The following is a 17,894-nucleotide window of genomic DNA, read 5'->3' as shown; positions in this document are numbered from 1 at the left end:
AGAGTATCAAACACAAAAACTCATGAATTTCAAGAATATCAAGAAGTCAGTCACTGGTAAAAGAATAAAAAAATCAAAGAGTTTTACCAATTGCTGTAGGTTCGAAAGAAAATAGTTGAAGTTACAAACAACCCCAAGTAATGAAACAAGGAACTGGGGGGCAAACAAGCATATACTAAGCAATAGAAGTCGAAACCAATGCAAACTGGAAAACATGCTGGCATCCAAATAAAGTCATTAATTCTAACAGAAATTTCATCAAACCTGTCTGCCCTGACCTCTTTCTTGGTTGGTCTTTAATACTTTTAAAGTCTAGCTAAAGGTTCTCGAAATCTCACTTGGCCATCATCACCTTGACGAACTCATCATAGTTGATCTGTCCATCGCCATCCATATCAGCCTCACGGATCATCTCATCGACCTCCTCGTCAGTCAGCTTCTCCCCAAGGTTGGTCATGACGTGGCGCAGCTCAGCTGCCGAAATGAACCCATTTTGGTCCTTGTCGAAAACACGGAAAGCTTCCTTCAGCTCCTCCTCAGAGTCGGTGTCCTTCATCTTCCTTGCCATCAGGTTGAGGAACTCAGGGAAATCGATTGTCCCATTGCCATCAGCATCGACCTCATTGATCATGTCCTGAAGTTCAGCTTCTGTTGGATTCTGTCCCAGAGAGCGCATCACCGTCCCCAACTCCTTGGTGGTGATGGAACCTGTCAATAAACTCACACGGAATTATAACATAAACACAAATCTTAGATTCGTAACAAGATCAAGAAACCTTCGCGTCATTTGTGTTGATCTCCTGTTATAGCGTATACATGTAAAACAATTTACAAATCCAACATCTTTTGCCCCGAATAAATGCCCACATTGGTAACAGAAAACTTTTAACATATAGATATCTTTCTGGAACATACATAAAATTCACCACCTAGAACATCAGCCGTAGCAGGCGCATCACCTATATCAAATTCTCATTGTTGCAACTGACTTCGAAAACTCAACATGACAATATGTTCACAAAATGAAACAAACGAGTCATGCATTAACACCGCCAGACATGACGTGCGCATAATTTTCATCATCACACACAGCAATCCATCCTGCGATCTACATCTCAACAGCAAATTAAAACAAATACAGATCGTAAAGAACGTAAATGCAGAAGCTTTTCTGGTCCGATACTATCACTCTAATGATTGATCCACAACCACGAACACGTCCGTGGGCGAAATTTAGGTAGAAATAGATCGAGAAATGACAAGGAAAAAACCAGAAGACAAAAAGTACCAACAAATCCACATCAACAAATAATTCATAGACTGATAGAAACATTTATGATCATATTATATGCATGAATAATTAGAGTGCTGACCATCGCCATCCTTGTCGAATAGAGAAAATGCTTCCTTGAATTCTGAGATCTGATCGTCAGTTAGCTGATCCGCCATTTTTTCTTCCTTGAGTGATGAAAATCTTTTTCCTAAGGGGAAAATACTACAAAAACTAAATGTTCCTAAATTGTTAGAGAGAGAGAGAGATGAGAAAGAGTGAGAGTGTGTCGCTAATGAAGAAAGGCGAGGAAAAGATGTGGTTATTATTATTATTCTCATTAGCAAGTGAAATACTATTTTATGCCTTCTCTCTTTTCCATCTCTTTTTTTTTCTTTTTCTCCCTATTTTATTTAATGAACAAATCACGACGAGCTCTCTTGAAATTTGGCATAATTATAAATATTTTCTCGTTATTTAAAATTTTATAAATACTCTCCCTGATATTTAATGATGTAATCCTTTTATAGAAGTTTGGAGTTATCAATTTTGCCCTTATTGTATTTTTTTTCCTAAAATAAAATTATAAAAAAATCAGACGAAGTGGATGAAAAAATTTAATATTTTTTTATCAAATGTTAGTAAAATATGTGTTTCTTTAATTTTAAGTTGAATTTAATATATTTAGTATGTATGTATAGCGTTCTATGTATAAGAGCTCTCGTTCATCAAAAGTAGCAGTAAGAGATATGTATTTATTTAGTTTTTAGTTAATAAATTATTTAAATTACTAACTATTATTATATAACATTATGTTGGATTTCTCCACTAAGACAATATAATTTGTGCATCAAACATATTTTGGTAAAATTTAATATTGAAATATGATGAAAAATAAATATTTTTAGTTAATTTTGAAAAAAAGAGTTATTAAAAACATATAAACATGTTATAATAAATATGTCATAAAAACTAAAGATATATTTTACAAAACTATTAGTCTTTCTCCATACTAAATTATATTTTGACAAAAATAATTTCTTAAATTTAAAAGTATTTTGAAAAAAATATCCATTAAATTCTTTTATGCAAAATTATTTTCACATAAATATTAAGTTTTTTTCTGTATAAATTATATTATTAGATATAAAATAACATTTGAATTATATTAGTAATATTTATTTGGATTAAATTAAACAATCATACACTACTCTAATTGTACATAAAAATAGAAGATATTTTCTTCGGTGGCAAAATAAATTTCAAAAAGGCTATCCAAGAGGGAGCATTATGCTTTAAAATAATAATAATAATAATAATAATAATAATAATAGGCAATTTGAATTTATAATATAAAAATGTCTAATTGATAAATAATTCTAAATTTAGTATGATAATAATCAATAATAAAAAAGTATTAGTAGATAAAAATAAATTTAATTTTTTTTCTTTAAAATAATAATTATTTTTTTGGCAAAATAAAGTGCAATAGGCCATCCAAATATGCACTTACATGGCACTTATTTGGATGGCCGCAATGTTAGCCATTGTGGCATGCAGTACTTCCACACATATAATTAAATAGATGTAACACATATTTAAAAATAAAAATTAATATTTGATTAAAAGCGGATTAAGTGATTAACTAAAGTGAGAGTGGAAGATAAATATGATAACAAATATTTAAGGGTATAAGACGTATTTTTAAATTTGGTATTGCAGAGTCACAAATCAATTATAAGTAAAAAATGATCTTTTTTATACTAACTGTCGTGGCACACAGTCTCTACGTGCATATACTAAATAGTATTTCATATTTTAAAACAAAATAAAATATATAAACCAGCAAATCATATTTCACGAAATAAAAAAAGAAATCCAACTTAAAGTATTACCAACATAATAAAAAATTGATGTAATGATTCAAAATGACGTGGGATCACTTGAAAAAATAATAATAATAAAGTAACCATTGAGTTTATAGCCATATTTGTATTAGGAGTATAATTATCAAATTAAAAAAAAATAATATTATTAACCTCGGCTTATGAGTATATTAGCCGTTCTGGCACGTTGTTCCTATGTGCATATAATGAATAATTTTTTACGATATAAAATTTAAAGAAAGAAAAAATAATAATTTATCAATTATGTAAATTTTAAAAAAGTTAAATAAGTTAGTTATTTTATCATGAAGGGTATTTTTGACTTTACAATAAATTAGTGCATCGATGTCATTAATCGCCATTTGTGAGTGTGGAATGACTTTTCTTTTTATATTAGTATAGTGTATAGATAATAAATAATCTTTCACGGTTTAAAATATAAAGAAAAAAATAATAATTTATCAATTATGTAAATTTTGAAAATTTTAAATAAGTTAGTTATTTATATCATGAATAGCATGTTTGACTTCACAAAAAATTAGTGCGACGGTTTCATTAATTGTTTGTGAGCATGGAATGAATTTTCTTTTTATACTAGTCATAATGGCACGCAATTCCTACGTGCATATAATGAATAATTTTTCATATACTTTAAAATATATTAAAAATAATATAATAAATAAACATAAAATATATAAATCAATACATTACATTAAAAATAAAAATATTAATTTATCAATTAATATAAAATTTAAAAAGTTAAAAATAAGTTAGTTATTTATCATTAAAAAATGGTGCAACAGTGTCATTAGCAGCCGTTTGTGAGTATAAAAGACCTTTTCTTTTTATATAGTATAGATTAGTATAGATATAAATAATGTTTATTTTTTTTTTATATTAGTCGTTGTGGTACGTTGTTCCTACGTGCATATAATAAGTAATCTTTCATACTTTACAACATATTATAAATAAGAGAAATATATAAATCAGTACATTACATTAATAAAAAACAAGAAAAAAGAAACAATAATTCATCAATTAATATAAATTTTAAAAAGTTAAATAAATTAGTTATTTTATCATGAAAGGCATTTTTACTTTACAAAAAACTGGTGCAGCGGTGTCATTAACAGCCGTTTGTAAATATGAATAGGCGTTTTTTCTATACTAATCATTGCGGCGCGTCATTTCGACACGCACACAATAAGTTCACGCTTTAAAATATATTATAAATAAGAAAAACACATAAATAAGTACGTTATATTAATAAAAAGAGAAAAAGAATTAATTTATCAATCAATGTAAATTTTGAAAAATTGAATAAATTAATTATTTTATCATGAAAGACATTTTTAACTTCATAAAAATTGACGGCACAATGTTATTAACCGCCATTTATGAATGTAAAATGTGTTTTTTTTTATATATATTAATATAGTAAGGTGTAAATATAGATACAGACACCCTGGAAAGTGGTGTGTAACTATAAATATCATTAACTTCCAACGTAAACAAATTCCGGCATTTAAGTTAAGTTTTCCACATTCAAATTTCGAATTTCCTTTCACAAACAAACACAACCCAGCGCAGTGGTCCCCACTTCCCAATTACAGCACCATGACAACTGCAAAACATATTAGAAACAGCTTTGCTGCAATTTTTACTCAATCACTCTATCAATCCTACCCTAAATAATATTTCATAATCAATTATGTTTTTTTTTTTGTTAAATTTTTTAAATTATACATCGATTATACGATAATATAATTTATCGTCATATGTTCAATTTTCATTTAAATCGAATTATGCCGCGATTGTTGTTCATGACACATTACCTATTTATGTACGGATTACATTTTATTTTACGATTTTATTATATATTCTATACAATGTTTAAAATGCTTATGGCGGGATCGACAAAGGGCCGAACGCAAGAGTAAAAATACGACGTGTCAATATTTAAAAAGTGTATAACAATAATGCAAAAAAAACTAAAATAATATTTAATAACTTTTCAATAAATAATTTTGACTTATGAAACTATTTTCACTTAATAATTGCGAGTCAAGATAATTAAATATTATTTAAATTGTCCATGTGGATGGTTCGATAAAATGATTATATTTAGAGGGGCTTAATTTTTTTATTTTTATTTTTTTACAACATCATCCTTTTATTTGGTCTCATTCTTTATAATTAAGAGAATTTAAACAAACGATGTTTCTGGTGGGTATACGTATAATTATCTAAAATACATGAATAATTTATATAAACAGATCATAAGTTTTGATAATTACACATATACTCATAAAAAATATCAATATCGTTATCTCACCTGTAAATTATTGGAGTGGGGTACAGAGCACGAGAACAATAGCTTAGATGAAAGACTATATAATGTAACAAACATCTAAGCTTATCGAGTACATAATAACTTTGAAATATGTGTGGTTCGGTTGATATTTCAAGAAATGGAGGGGATAAAAGTGAAATATTAAAAAATATTGGGCAAAACACGAAAACCAACAAGGAAACTCCTCCTTGGTGAGTTGGATGGGAATATGTGATCTGTCCCATCAAAACATAACATTATTATTATTAGCCTTTTTTGGACAAAATCCCCCATATTAAGCTCCCACACACACTATAGTTCTTGGAATATGCATTCAATCCATGCTATACGTCTTTCTGTGTTAATACATATGAGAAGGTATATTTTCGTCGTTATAAGGGTAGTTTAGTTGGGAAAAAAATTTATTTGACTTGCAATAAGTCAATCGAGTGTAAATATCAATTTTTGTTCAATTTTTTTATTAATATCAATAAATTTAGTGAATATTGACTAACATATTAACTTACTTGTTAGATACAATCAAACCTTATGGATGCTATATGTAATTTTTCAAACCATCAGGAGTCTTGAGTGTAATTATACTAAATCTCAAGGGACTGGAGTATAATTATCCCTAAAAGATTTGCACCTGCCTGTCAGCTCTACATTCAATGTCTAATTATACGCAGACGACCATTTCCAGATAAAAATTAGACAAAATAGAACTTTCTGAGTATTTTCTTGTAATACGTAGCGAAAAATTGGTAGTATCGCATTACAGTTCTAGTAACACAATATTTTCTGAAAACAAGATTATTATCCGAGAAATCCCACACCTTAATTGTTAGATTTAAATAAATAAAAGCGTTAATTTAAATAAAATATTATTTTTTTCCTAAATAAATGAAAAATATTGGCATTCATTAAAAAATAATGTTATTAATCTATTACTTTATTTCACTGTTATAATTATTGAAAAATGGAATAATTTCAACTATGTAAAAGGGAACATGATAACCTCAAGTTCTGAATTTTGTCTACATCTTATGGTGCCAAAATATTATTGTACCACGACATTTCTTTTACAAAAAAATGGTTGACTTTTATACAACGTGTCGACATATGGTTTATTTAATTGTATATCTAATCATCATTATTAATTTAAATATATAAATCTCTTAATCATTAATAATTAAAAAATGACCTCAACAGACAATCATCTCCTGAAATCATAATCACTATGAAAATTATAATTATAATATTAATCTTTATTAAAGTCTTTTAGTAAGGAATAATACACTTAAACCCTCCGTGAAAATGCAAAATTACATTTTTTTCCGAAGAAGTTTTGAAATTATACATCCCTTGTTTAACATCTTTATCCATATTTTTTTACTTATAAAGGGATAAATATTATATATAGGAGTGGGGTTAACATCAGTACAAATTTTCTCTTATAAGTATAAAATTATTACATGATAATGTTAAATAATAGATAAACTTGAAAATTTGTGTAGATTTTTTTGCTAATATCAGCATTTTTCGTTCAAACTCTAATGAAAGAGGATTAAGTGTAAACAGTGAATTTTCGAAAAAAATAAGAGTAATTTTGAAATTTTTTTGAGAACAAGAGTAATTTCGTATTTTTAGAACGGAAGAATGTGCAGTGGAAATTTATTGGAAGAAGATGTGTATTAGAATCGAGTTTTATTAATTATGGTCTTCTTTATATCATTGTCAGAAGAAAATTATCTATTGATTGTCGTTTTTATTTAAAAAATCTCAATTTTTAATCTACTTTTTATTACATTTCTCTCTCTTCATAATTAATTTCAACCTAACCTTCACATCTCTATTTCCCTTCAAACATAAAACGTGACATACTTTTGACCCGTTAATTTTTATTTAACAAATAATTTTTTTTATCGATCAAAATTTATTGATATTTATAAAAAAATTTAAACAAAATCGACATTTATCCTCGATTAATTTGTTAACTTATTGCAGATCAAATAAAATTATCCTCATAAAGGTGGACATATACCTCTCACATGCACTAACGCGTGTAGATGTGTAAAGGTAGTTTGATCATAAAAAAATTTATTTGACGTGCAATGAACCAGTAACATGTCAATCGGGGTAATCATGAAATTTTATCTAGGTTTTTTTTTGTTAATATCTACTGGTTCAATGAATTTAACTGACGGTGGGACTTAATTGTCAGAACTCAGATGGATGATATAATTTTTTAAATTATATGAGATCTACGTGTAATTATACTAAATATCAACGGAGGGCGGTGCAATTATTTTTAAATGTGATGAGAATTTAATTACTAAAAGACGAAAAATCCTTCATTAAGGGCATAAGAGTCATTTTGTCAGGATCCGCGCGACGACCCGACCCGCAGTTTGACCCGAACAAAAAGAATGAATAAGCATCATGTGACCAAAGTAAGGGAAGCTTTGATCAGGACATGTGGATAGTTCTACAATGTCAATTTGGACCCTGTAAATACTTCATATTTGACTAAATCGAGGTAACTGACATTTAATTGCTTTGACCCTTTAACTTCAATTCGCATATTTTCATTTCGACCACCAATTAACTTGGGCGTCAGAGGGTTTTGGTCAGGGACGAACCCGACTAGCATGACGTACTTGTTTTATCCTCAGGCCCCATCACAAATTTGGAAAGGTGATGTGGCCAGATCAAACTCGTTGGTTGAGGTCGCACATTCGAGCCGGATCAAAATATAAAGATAGTTAATTGATAAATAATTTAAATTTAAATACTATGATAACTAATAAAAAAATGATTGTTAAATATGGAAATGAATTTAGATTGAGTTGCTAAGTAGTTTATTTTAAAGAATCTATAAAGTTTTTGGATGAAGGTAAAACACCTATAAACCTATCTTAAATTTAATAAAAAAATTATAGTTAATTTATCAAAATAAGTGATGAATTATTGGATAAAAATAAATAATTATATACCTATTTCAAATTAAATAGTTCTCAAATTTTATATTATAAAATAACCCTTCAACCATATTTCTTTTTAATATTTTGAATGAACATTATAGCAATGCTATTTTTTTTTTCAATTTTTAATTTTTCGAACATAAAAAATTGTAATTTGTATCTATATCGGTACTAATATAAAAATAAAGGCATTTTACACTCGCAATCGCCACACCAATTTTTATGTTGTGTCCATAATACTCTTGAGTTTTTTTTTATATTTATTTTTTAAATATGATGTGTTGGTTTAGATATATTTTAAAATATAAAGTATTATTTATTATATACATAAAGAAATGGTGTGTCACAACAGCTAGTTATTATAAAAAAAATATTTTTCAATTATAAAAGACACTTTTTATTGCGTTGGTAATAGTGTTAATTTTTTTATTTTTTAAAAATATGAATATTTTAATTTATATATTTATAATATATTTAAAATAAAAAATTCTTTATTATATGCATGGACAGCTGATAAAATCAGTCAATAAATATTAATTTTTGACCCACCATAACAAGCATACGACAGCATATACTCTAGCGCTCGTATACCCACACGTACGTGTATGTATAGGCGAAAGTAGGAGAGGTGTATGGGTCCTTGAGACATGTGGGTCGTCGGATTTCGAACCACGCGGGTCTCACGAGCAGGGGCTGTAGATCCAACGGTCCTGATGTCCCTAACTTTGCTGGACCAGGCAAGACGCACTCGCATTGAACTGCGTTTCCATAACTCCACTACAAACGTAAGTAAAAGAGAAGTAGTTGTACCTCATTTGCTCAAGCTCTGTTTCTCTCTCTACAATTTGTGTCACTCTCCAACTCTGCTTCTATCTCTCTCTCTCTAAATTCTCGGTTTCCATCTCCTCTCTCTTCACTCACCGCTTTGAAACGGCTACATTTTTAGGGTTTCCTTTCTCAACCTAATTGTCTAGTTTCTGCTCGAGGTTTGGATTTTTCCTGAGGATACTGTGGTTTTCGTATGTGAAGTCCCTTTTTTTTCCCCATCAAAATGCTTTTTTGGGCCTTTTTGTGTGTGCATTTTCATTTGTTTCTGTGAAGTTTACTGGAATGGGTGTTCTGTTGATTTCTTTTTCACTGCATTTTTTGTGAACTTTTGGCGAATTTGTGTTTTTCTTTTGTGATATAATATGATTTTTGTTGACTTGTCCTTGCCTTTTTGGTGGATTTTGACAGTGTTCCAAGAAATACTGTGCAGTGGCTTTTTCTCTCAAGAGGGGTAAAATATTAAGGTAAAAGGGAGTAGTAGGTTACATTCTCTCTGTGTTTGTTTGTTTGTTTGTTTTTTTTTTTTTGAACTTTTGTGGGTACTTTGCTTGCTTGTTTTTCCTAGCATGCATGGCTGTTTCTTGATAGATATGGGGACTTTAGTATGATGAATGGTCTTTACTTACCGGGGTTACTCGATAATGTCTAGTTCGTTTGAGTTACTTATGTCTTTTAAGGTTCTTCTTGATTATTTTCTTTTTAATTAGTGCGTCTTTCTTGACAGAGCATATGTTGTTTTTTCCTTTCCTTTAACTACCAAAAAAGACCAAATTTTATTTTACTTGAAAAGAAGTATGTTGATCTGTAGTTTCTCCTTTTACTGGTTCTTTTTGTGTTTTCCCTTATATGTATTTTAAAATGTGTTGATGTTTTGTGACTGTTAGCTACTTGGAATTGGGGAAAATGTATTGCTTTGCTTTGAATTTTTGTCATTTTATTTATTTCAGAACTCAGTTACTGTTCCGTATTTCTTAAGGTGACTTTTAGTTCTTTGTTCATTTTGTGTTCCCTTATTTCCGAGGCCCCTGCCTAATGTTATTCTTTTGGTGGTTTTAGCCATTACCACAAAGTAATCGATTGACATTAGTATTTCCTATTGGTTTTGCACAATTCAAGATTTGCTTCAGTTTGTTTGCTTCCAAAACTTCTTAACCAAGACCGAGTCTGTTATCTGTCATGATTTTTGTCTACACTTGCACTAGCTTTACTTTTTTGATATGGACTTTGAGTTTATTGCCTTTTCCAGAGCGCAATTATTTGTCACACTTTATATGGTTGTTTATTTATTACGGGCTCTTCAGCACATGTGAAATTTCTGCTTCTTGTTGATTTAATAAAGAGTGAAAGCACACAAGTGGAAGTTTGATCAGTCTTATTTATGGTGAAGTTTTTGGTAAAATTGTTTAATGCATTTTATGGAGTTTTGACATAGTCAATGCTGATCTTGTAGTCTAGTTGCTATCTGTATCTAATATGCACGTTTGCTTTTTTATTGAACTTATTGGTAGATGTAAATACACCTTTCCGAATTTGCATGGAGTGTCATGGACCTTGTATATTGTTTGACTTCCCTACCCAATGCTACTTTTTAGTGTCATATGCATGTGTACATGTGTATATATATATATATATATGTATAGATATCTAACTGTTGCTGCTGTGCAGAAATACTCAATTAAGCTTTCTTACGAGATTTGACAATGGATCCCTCGGAACAAGATGGTAATGGTGCTCCAGAAGCTCTGCCACCTCCTCCACCTGTTCCTCCTAACGTTACTCCAATTAAAGCTGTATCAGAACCTGAAGCGAAAAAGGTTCTCCGAGTCCCGATGGCTAGACGTGGCCTTGGGACCCGGGGAACGAAGGTTCCTATTCTAACCAACCACTTCAAAGTGAACGTGAGCAATGTTGATGGGCACTTCTTCCATTACAGTGTACGTCTGCGGATTACTTTATTTTCATTCTTTTTCTGTTTTACTGAGAACTAATGTTTGCATTACTCTATAGGTTGCCCTTTCATATGAAGATGGTCGTCCTGTTGACGGCAAGGGTGTTGGCAGGAAAGTGCTCGACCGAGTCCATGAGACATATGATACCGAGTTGGCTGGGAAAGAATTTGCTTATGATGGAGAGAAAAGTTTGTTCACTGTTGGTCCACTTCCACGGAATAAACTTGAGTTTACTGTTGTTCTTGAGGATGTTACGTCAAGTAGGTACGTGTAGTATCTGTTACTTCAACTTGTTGCCTTTGTGTTATTGTTGTTTTTGGGTCTTTGTTCTATTGTGGTTGGTTTTTCAGGAACAATGGAAATGCCAGCCCGGGAGGGCATGGAAGCCCTAATGAGAGTGATCGTAAACGGTTGAGGCGCCCTTACCAATCGAAAACTTTCAAAGTGGAGATAAGCTTTGCTGCAAAAATTCCTATGCAGGCCATTGCGAATGCTTTACGTGGGCAGGAATCTGAAAACTCTCAAGAAGCTTTACGGGTTTTGGATATCATATTAAGGCAGCATGCAGCTAAGCAGTAAGTCAAGCATTTTTATTGATATCTTGATGAATGAATTTACACCTTACATATGCTCAATGTCAGGGGTTGCCTACTGGTTCGTCAATCGTTTTTCCATAACGATGCGAGGAACTTTGCTGATGTTGGAGGTGGGGTTCTCGGTTGCCGAGGATTCCACTCAAGCTTCAGGACCACCCAAAGTGGCTTATCTTTGAACATTGGTAATATTTGGTCACTGTATTATCTTTTCCATAATGGCTCTTTGTGATGGATTACCATATGGTGGCCTTTATTTTGTTGTCATTGATTATAGTTTATAACCCATGACTTGCTGTTTCAATACTAACAGATGTATCTACGACCATGATTATCCAGCCTGGGCCAGTGGCTGACTTTCTGATTAGCAACCAAAATGTGAGAGATCCTTTCTCAGTTGACTGGGCGAAGGTAAGAGAGCGGCACCAAAGGTTTTATTCTGCAATTGAATAGTGTATGTCTTTTCTGATGAGTGACTTTTGCTATAATCCTAATTTATTAGGCCAAACGCACGCTTAAGAATTTAAGGGTGACGACAAGTCCCACTAACCAAGAGTACAAAATAACCGGCTTAAGTGAGAAACCTTGCAGAGAGCAAATGTATGCTTCCCATTCTCTCTCTCACTTTCTTACTTCTCTTTCACATTGGCTGTTAGCAGTTAACCTTTTGAAAATCCTCTAGGTTCACATTAAAGCAGAAAAGTAAGGATGGTGATGGTGAATATCAAACAACAGAAGTCACTGTCTACGATTACTTTGTCAACCACCGTAACATTGACTTACGATATTCTGCTGATTTACCATGCATCAATGTTGGAAAGCCAAAACGTCCAACTTACTTCCCAATTGAGGTGGAAATGTGGATTAGACTTTTGTTTCTATATAAAATAATTTGCAAAAATATAATGTTGATTGCTTCTGTGCTTGTATTAGCTTTGTTCTCTGGTCTCTTTGCAACGTTATACAAAAGCTTTATCTACATTTCAAAGAGCTTCTCTGGTGGAGAAATCACGCCAAAAGCCACAAGAGAGGATGTCGGTCCTGAGTAATGTATGCTTCTTCTTGGCCAGGTCCTCCCTATGCTCTAGTATGGTATGCTATTGTTTATTTTACAAAGCTGCTCTTGCTTTTTGGCAGGCTTTGAAAATCAATAACTATGATGCAGTGCCCATGCTACGTTCTTGTGGTGTTTCTATCAGTAGTAACTTTACTCAGGTTGAAGGGCGTGTTCTGCCAGCCCCTAAGGTATATGCTTTTGAGATAGCGATGGTGCTTATGTTCCATCATTGCATGCATAGATATCAGTTTCCTGTGATTATGTTTTGTTATGGTTGCTTAAAGGCTGCTCCTGCTTCTGACCCTGATTACATCTGATTGCAGCTCAAAGTCGGCAATGGAGAAGATTTGTTTGCCCGCAATGGAAGATGGAACTTTAACAATAAGGTCTATTCTATGTCATTTATATTCTTAAAGGTGTCATAATGTTCATTTGAGTTCTGTGTTTCTTGAAAAACATTCATATTTTTTTGGCAGAAATTTGTTAATGCATGTAAGATAGAACGTTGGGCTGTGGTCAACTTCTCTGCTCGCTGTGATGTGCGTAACCTGGTCAGAGATTTGATGAAAGTTGGTGAAATGAAAGGAATAGTACGTTCAATCCGTACCTCTGAACCTTACTCTTTTATGGGTGAAATTTATTAGGCTGAGCATTATAATTTACACTATGCCAGAGTGTGGAAGCTCCATTCGACGTGTTCGAAGAAAATCAGCAGTTCCGACGAGCTCCGCCCATGGTTAGAGTGGAGAAAATGTTTGAAGAGGTGCAATCAAAGCTTCCTGGACCACCAAAGTTCCTACTTTGTTTGCTTCCAGAGCGGAAAAATTGTGACATATATGGTTTGTGTTATTATTTCCGTAATTTAAATATTCCCATAATAATAAGACCTTGAGCTCATGGTTGTAACATGAACTGAAATTGTAAGGCCCATGGAAGCGTAAAAACTTGTCTGATTTCGGAGTTGTTACTCAATGCCTTGCCCCCATGCGAGTTAACGATCAGTATCTGACGAATCTGCTGCTGAAAATAAATGCAAAGGTCAGTTGCTCAATCAATTGTAGCCATCTGATCATGATCATAAGATTCTGCATCCAGGCTAGTTTCCGTCTTTCATCCTGATGGTATTATTTCGTGGCAGCTTGGTGGGTTGAACTCTGTGTTAGCTGGTGAGCTATCTCCGTCGATTCCAATGGTATCTAAGGTTCCCACCTTGATTCTTGGCATGGATGTTTCGCATGGCTCACCTGGACAGTCTGATATCCCATCAATTGCTGCGGTTAACTTCCACCTGATACCTTTCCTTAATTATCTGTTTCACTGTGCATTTTGTAGTTATATATCCTGTGGATGATCTTGCCTGTTAATTCAAATATAATGAAATTTTCAATTATTTCCTTCACATTCTTCTTTGGAAAAAATTAAGCTAGAATATGGCGTCAAACTTTTTCTCTGATCTGGACGTTCGATTAGAGACTTGTTTATGATCAAATATCCAGGTCGTTAGCTCAAGGCAGTGGCCGTCAGTTTCTCGCTATAGAGCCTGTGTCCGCACTCAATCTCCAAAAGTTGAAATGATAGATTCCCTATACAAACGTGTGTCAGACACTGAAGATGATGGCATTATGAGGTGAGGCTTTTCCGCGCAAGTTTCTGCTGTCTTTTGGCAACTGAAACTCTGCAGCTTAAAAGGCTTTGTCTGTATATTGATTAATAGTGTGAAATTGTGATAAGATGTGTAAGCTGATCATCTTGTTCGCCTTGATTAATTGCAGGGAACTTCTGATAGATTTCTATGTTAGTTCTGGGAAAAGGAAGCCAGACCAAATTATTATATTCAGGTACTGTTTGAAGCCAATATTTACACATGCCAAATAAAATTGAAGTAAATATGTTAGGTGATGTATATGTTTTTTGAACAGTCATTTAAAAACATCCTAAACAAAAATATGATTCACAATTTACCGTGATTTGCAATAGGTTAAAATTATGTGCAGAACTATGCTCTATTTTGCAAGGAAAATTTATTTAAAATAATGCCGAGCTTTGAAAGTGTGGTTGTGGTAATTAGAACAAAATATGCACACGCAGAACGGGGCTCTGAGAGCATTTTCCCCACTATTACTCTGGCAGCTGCATGGCAATGGTTGCTCAGCAGCTTTAACTAGCCTTTGCAACTTTTTTTTCTAAAATTATAGAGCATGTAGTTCTGTGTCTATATATAAATTATTGGGTAAATTACAACTACCTCCCCTGCAGTTTGGCATAATTGCAAATACCCCCTCAAATTGAATATAATTATGTAGCCCCTAGAAAATGAAGTGGACATTACTATTTTACCCTTGTTGAATTCTTTTAAAAAATAAAAAAAAATATAAAAAAAATTTTAGGTGGGTAAAATAAATAATCTAGAGAGAATATTAATTCATAAATATATTTCAGAAAATTATAATATATATAAAAATTATAATTTATAATTCAAAAGGGCATTTTGTTCCGTTCATCCAAAAAATTGGATGGAAACCTAACGGAATGGACTCATTATTTGTAATTATGCCAAATCTCAGGGGAGGTAGTTGTAATTTACCCATATTATTTTAATAACCAGAACCACACTTTTCTAGGCCAATTCTTTTGTTAGCGATCAAATAACAACATTCTAAAAGTACCTGTTATGCCCATAATTTTACCATATTCAAATCACAGTAAATTGTGATTTTTATTTTATGCCTATTTTTAATTTGTTTCTCTTTGTTTAAATATAACGTAATTACCCAAAAATGGCTCTTTCAACTGATCAGAGCAGACACTGAATAAGGGAGCATGAAGTTTACCATAATGCAGTCCAACCACCTAGTTATTGTGTTCCACAACTTCTAATTTCATACAAACTTGATATTACATCTCCATACCAACATCTCACTCCTTTATTATCTCGATTGAGGCGCATTATGATTCTTTTACCATTTCAGAATGCAAATTGTATTCTTAATTTGGAGAAATGTTGTTTATATACTCCTTTGTGTCCTATGAATGTTTCTATCTCTTTTTTCTTTTTTTGCTTTAACAAAAGTTATTGACTATTTATTTCACATGAAATTTTCAGAGATGGTGTCAGTGAATCACAGTTCAACCAAGTCCTGAACATTGAACTGAATCAAATTATCGAGGTTAGTACTCAGACCATACCAACCCGACTTATGAAAATCTAGAGTTCTTTTAGTTTCTTATGACACTACGGACAAGCGTCTTTCACAACTACAATATTTTCCAACTTTGAGCAGGCCTGCAAGTTCCTTGACGAGAACTGGTCCCCCAAGTTTGTGGTGATTGTCGCACAGAAAAACCACCACACAAAATTTTTTCAGCCAAATTCTCCTGATAATGTGCAGCCAGGTGATGCATTTTTGTAATTTGTCTATTTTCATGGCACGATGTCTCAACTACAACTCCAGAGAAAGTGGACGTATTCTAATTGTGTTAGTATTGTTACTTTTCTGATTTTGCAGGGACGGTAATAGATAATAAAGTTTGTCATCCCAGGAACTATGACTTTTATTTGTGCGCACACGCTGGGATGATTGTAAGCATTTTTTTTCTTTTAATGATCTTGAAAATTTTCTTCATGTTTATTTGTGAATTGCAATCACAAATTCCGAATCACTTTCAAATTTTTATAGGGGACAACAAGGCCCACGCATTATCACGTCCTGCTAGATGAGGTTGGTTTCTCGGCAGATGATTTGCAGGAGCTTGTCCATTCCTTGTCTTACGTGTAAGTGGACTATTTCCAAAACACATATTGAAAGGTGTTCCAAGTTTTAATTCGTCAAAGTCAATGTTTATTGTAAAATCATGTCGATGTTTGTTGCAGGTATCAACGGAGTACCACTGCTATATCTGTTGGTAACTACTAGACTTTGCAGCTTGTTTTTGCTTAACCAACTTCCTACTTATGATCTTCCCGCTTCCATTCCCTAACTCTGCACCTTGTGTATGATCTGCAGTTGCCCCCATATGCTACGCCCACTTGGCAGCAACGCAGTTGGGCCAGTGGATGAAGTTTGAAGACGCATCAGAGACGTCATCAAGCCACAATGGCACTGGGCCGGGTGGTGCTCCTGCCGTTCCCCCCATGCCCAAGTTACAGGAGAACGTCCGAAACTCCATGTTTTTCTGTTGAGGCCTGTGAGCCATTTTCTGTTTGACTGGAAACGGTAGCTTTTGTCTAGGTTATATGTAGCTTTCCCCCTCACTTCTGTTATCGTTGTTTCCCCATGAGTGCAGAACTCATAACCAGTAGTCTGCCTTAGTATTAACACAAGCAGGTTGTTGCCCGTGCGATGTTTGGATTTTGGTCTGCGGTGATTGCATGGAAGCAACTTGTTGCTTGTGGTGTTAATGCTTTGGCTTGGATCCGTAGGCTTTCTTTAGATTATCTATTAGGAACTCTGGTTGGAGTCCAAAACCCTGTTTGAATGCTTGTTTCCTGTGTTTTATGTGTATATGATCTAAATATCTGTGTTCCAAAATGGGTTTCTCTCGTTTTCAACTTTGTGGAAGAATTTGTGTTTTGTCATGTTCCATTCCACATGTGTACTTCCATTTTGAACTTTGTTCAAAAATTGGCATTAAGAGGATTCTTTTTTCTCATTTACACTCTATTTTTCTCTCTCATTTAAATGTTAGTATGGTGTTTTCTCTTTTCTTTGCAAATTTCATTAAATAGTTCCAATTGAAAGTTAATCATATCTACCCTCATTTAAATTAGTCAAATTATAATTTCATAGTTAAATTGCAAAGTAATTCTCCACCCATGGGTCATAAATCCACACTTTCTTGAAAAAAATAAAATATGAGGCCTCAATTTTAGACTTAGAACCCAGCTTCATGACCTTCATGAAACTTTTTTCGTTTTATACAATATAATAATTTTCTTAAATCTGTAAGAAAATTCTAATCTAATTCTGTCACTGCCCTTTTCTTCTTCTTATCTTC

General features: G+C 32.6%; 2 protein-coding genes across 3 annotated transcripts; one reads left to right on the top strand and one right to left on the bottom strand.

Moving 5' to 3' along the window:
- Positions 1 to 65: 65 nt before the first annotated feature.
- LOC105163726 (calmodulin) lies at positions 66 to 1,582 on the bottom strand. The gene is made up of 2 exons (XM_011082170.3): positions 1,374 to 1,582; positions 66 to 708 (listed from the first exon to the last, which is right to left on the bottom strand). The coding sequence occupies exons 1-2, from the start codon at positions 1,447 to 1,449 to the stop codon at positions 335 to 337; spliced, it is 450 nt and encodes a 149-aa protein (XP_011080472.1). The 5' UTR covers positions 1,450 to 1,582; the 3' UTR covers positions 66 to 334.
- A 7,690-nt stretch (positions 1,583 to 9,272) lies between these two features.
- On the top strand, positions 9,273 to 17,428 carry LOC105163727 (protein argonaute 4). 2 transcript variants are annotated; one of them, XM_011082171.3, is made up of 24 exons: positions 9,273 to 9,458; positions 9,709 to 9,764; positions 10,966 to 11,234; positions 11,308 to 11,513; positions 11,600 to 11,824; positions 11,891 to 12,027; positions 12,156 to 12,253; positions 12,345 to 12,442; positions 12,525 to 12,693; positions 12,776 to 12,892; positions 12,980 to 13,087; positions 13,223 to 13,285; positions 13,376 to 13,489; positions 13,573 to 13,738; positions 13,825 to 13,937; positions 14,038 to 14,175; positions 14,396 to 14,526; positions 14,672 to 14,737; positions 16,003 to 16,066; positions 16,181 to 16,292; positions 16,406 to 16,479; positions 16,577 to 16,671; positions 16,771 to 16,802; positions 16,904 to 17,428. In XM_011082171.3, the coding sequence occupies exons 3-24, from the start codon at positions 11,001 to 11,003 to the stop codon at positions 17,077 to 17,079; spliced, it is 2,736 nt and encodes a 911-aa protein (XP_011080473.1). In that variant the 5' UTR covers positions 9,273 to 9,458; positions 9,709 to 9,764; positions 10,966 to 11,000; the 3' UTR covers positions 17,080 to 17,428. The 2 variants fall into 2 exon arrangements, with proteins under 2 accessions (XP_011080473.1, XP_011080474.1); XM_011082172.3 differs by having other exon boundaries at positions 9,273 to 9,491.
- The last annotated feature ends 466 nt before the right edge of the window (positions 17,429 to 17,894 follow it).

This window comes from Sesamum indicum, linkage group LG6 (assembly GCF_026168435.1).
Source record: "Sesamum indicum cultivar Baizhima isolate 11 linkage group LG6, ASM2616843v1, whole genome shotgun sequence".
Lineage (NCBI taxonomy): Eukaryota > Viridiplantae > Streptophyta > Magnoliopsida > Lamiales > Pedaliaceae > Sesamum > Sesamum indicum.
The sequence above is the reverse complement of the archived record's forward strand: the minus strand, read 5'-3'. Positions and strand labels throughout refer to the sequence as shown.